The sequence below is a fragment of the Coffea arabica genome, chromosome 5e, assembly GCF_036785885.1.
Source record: "Coffea arabica cultivar ET-39 chromosome 5e, Coffea Arabica ET-39 HiFi, whole genome shotgun sequence".
In the NCBI taxonomy this organism is placed as follows: domain Eukaryota; kingdom Viridiplantae; phylum Streptophyta; class Magnoliopsida; order Gentianales; family Rubiaceae; genus Coffea; species Coffea arabica.
Window position 1 is genome coordinate 27527962 of NC_092318.1, and position 3215 is coordinate 27531176.

The 3215-nt window shown below is 33.5% G+C and overlaps 1 protein-coding gene across 1 annotated transcript; it reads right to left on the reverse strand.

Annotated features, from left to right (window-relative positions):
• Positions 1–715: 715 nt before the first annotated feature.
• On the reverse strand, positions 716–2470 carry LOC113743896 (uncharacterized). The gene is made up of 2 exons (XM_027271969.1): positions 2461–2470; positions 716–1434 (listed from the first exon to the last, which is right to left on the reverse strand). Exons 1-2 carry the CDS (start codon positions 2468–2470, stop codon positions 716–718), a joined length of 729 nt encoding a protein of 242 aa, XP_027127770.1.
• Between the last annotated feature and the right edge of the window lie 745 nt (positions 2471–3215).

Below are 3215 nucleotides of genomic sequence, written 5' to 3' on the forward strand. Positions count from 1 at the left end.
AGCTTCCCTTTCAAAAATAACTCCACCAAGACCTTCAATCCTTCTTAGCTAGCACCTGTACGGAGTAGTTTTTAATTCCACCGGTTAAAACCCAAGATTTAGGCAAACAAGTGAGTGAAGAAAATGGAGTTTTTTTCCTCTCTTATTTTCTCTCCAAGATAGCCGGCCAAGGAAGATGAAAAATGAAGAGCAATTGCAGCCAAAACAAGATAAGTATGGAGAGAAACAACTGGTCAAAGTTGGCTGCCGAAGCTACCACGTCACAATCCGGCCGGATTCTAGGCAGTGGCGGATCAAAGTTTTTTTTTCAAATCCCTCAAGCAATCCGGCCAACAATCCGGCGAAGAACTGGCCTGATTTGCGGCCGGATTTCGTACAAAACATTTTCAGCAGAAATTTTTCTTTCCAAGTTCACATGCCGCGTTCGTCCGTACTTCCAACAAAGATATATATATAATCTCGCACAAATACACGTAATATACACAACCACACGCTCACATTTATAATGAAAACCTTCGTTAGAAAACTTGGTTAGCAAATTTTCATTTTAAAAGGGAAGTGAGAATAAACAAGAAAAATGCGGAGAATATGTGAAAATTTTAGGGTTCTCACAATGGTTTTGAAAATGTGAATTGTAGAACCACAATCAATCCACCAAGCATTATCAAAAACTTCAGTAAAGTTAGATTCATAACACACAAAGGTGAGATTACCTTTATTTTCGATCCACTTCTTGTACTTGAGGTAATCTTTCTTCCAGTGCCCTTTCTTTTTGCAAAAACGACTTTGTGTTTCCTTTACCATGAGTCACAAGATGAAAATCTGGCGTCTCATGTTTCAATCTCTCCTCCTCTTGAACACACATGGTCAATAGTTCATTAATTGACCATTCTTCTTTATGTGTGTTATAAGAGATCTTAAACGGAATATATTCCGACGGAAGAGAGTTGAGAATGAAATGTACAAGAAATGATTCAGAAATCTCAACTTTAAGGGACTTTAGTTTAGCCGCAATATCCCTCATTTCAATAATGTGCTCGCGCACATTCCTACTTTTGTCAAGTGTCATGCTTGCAAGTTTCTTCATAAGGGTGCTAGCCAAAGCCTTGTCAGAGTTTACAAATTGTTCATCAATTGCTTTCATGTAAGCTTTGACTCGGTCACAATCAGGGATTGAACCCCTAATGCTTTGACTGATATGCGACTTAATGAGCATCAAACTTAAGCGATTAGATCGCTGCCACCTCTCATAAGTAGCCTTTTCATTTGACAAACTAGAATCCATGAAAATGGGTGGTTCATTCTCACGAAGCGCCAAATCAAGATCCATACTCCCTAAAGTTAGAAGAATCTTGTCCTTCCATTCGGTGTAGTTTTCACCGAATAGCATTGGAATACGAGATGAATCATTAAAAAGAGTAGTGGTAGAAAAAACTGCAATATCCAAGAATAAACATACATTATTGCTATGAAATTTAAGACATAAGGATTGAATTAACCAATGTTAATTCAAATAATAAATTCAAACCTTCCTATGGGTAGAGGTTGCCAAACACGCATTGAATTTACTTTCTTTATAATAAGACTGGTAAATTAAAACTATTAACAAAAATAGAAATTTTCCATACCTGTGGGTCTAGGAAAATCTCTTAGCACAATGTTAAATTTACCATCTTATTTCAACTAATCTTATTAAAACTATCACTTTCCTGTGAGCCAAGTGATAATTTTAATAAATTAATTGTTTACTTAATTAGATGTTATTCAAGTAATCACTAGACATTTATGTGATTAAAATTCTAACCATCAAGCATATAAGATGCTGTGGCTACTCTTAAATACAAGATGCAAAATCTTTATGATAACATCTAAATAGGTGACATAAATGAAAGGTTGATAAATGTTACAAATTATATTTTAAATAATTAGGCGAAAGTGCGACAAACAAACAAATTGTTGATGCCAATTATTAACCAATAATTTCAAGAGTCATGGAGTTATTTAAATAGAACTCATAAAGTGCCCCAAAAGCAAAGTTCAACATTCATTTTAGCATACATGATGCAAAGTCAAAAGGCATAAGTATACTAATCATAATTCATGCAAGATATAATTAGTTATGTTGTTATATACAAGCATAACCAAATGAAAATTAAATATTACACTAACGATAGATGTATGACACATACTTGCATGATAAATAAATCATCACAAGGATGATACATATACATGGAATTAGCCATTAATTCTCAATCACTGAGATAATGGATACATAGATACCATGACAAATTGAATTTGATTCATTTAGTATTAAATGAATCTATGTAACTTTTCTTAGATTGCCAACAAACCATGAAGTTATATGTTAAACAACATGGTTAGAGGGTGGCTCTGATACCACATGTTAACTAAATAGGTACAAATAATTTGTACTAATCATCGAAAATTTAAATGATTTACCTCCAGCCATTGTTGTTGAACAGAAATTGATCTTTTCAACTCCTTGTCTTCTTGCCTTGTTCTTGTCTGTGTAGACAAAAAAACTATGCAGATGTGTAGAAGAAGAGAAAAGTAGAAGGAGAATTTAGAGTAAGGATCTTCTAGCCTATGCCTGACCAAAAAGTGTACAATTGATGGAATACCGTAGGCTATTTGTAGGCTAGGCTAGGAACCCTTATTGGCAAATACAAAAATCTCTAGGGTTTCCTTCCATCAAGGAAATCTTGCCAAAATTCATAACTGAAATTAATATTTTCTGACTAATTGATTGATTTGATTGATTAACTGATTGAATAAGACATCAATTAACAATACATATCAATCAATCACTAACAAATGAAAGATACTAATTAATTATTGACAAAATGTCAATCAATTAATCAGAATATCAATCACCCAAAATGTCAATCAATTAATTAGAATATCAATCACTTTAGAATCAATCATATGGATCATAATTTCCCTCTAAATGAGGCAAGTCTTACATGTCAATCTTTGGTTTTCATAACCAACAAGTCAAAATGATAACTTGAACTAATATTTTTCAATGAAAATCTTGTTAAAACAAGTACTCAAACATTTGAAAAAAGAATGGATGAAAATTGAGAAGAAATAAAAGTTGTCGCTCTCTATCAGATACACCTTCGGATGTACACCGGAATGATCAACTATCGGAAACAATACAAAAGAAATCCTGTTCAGCATCGGACGCACCC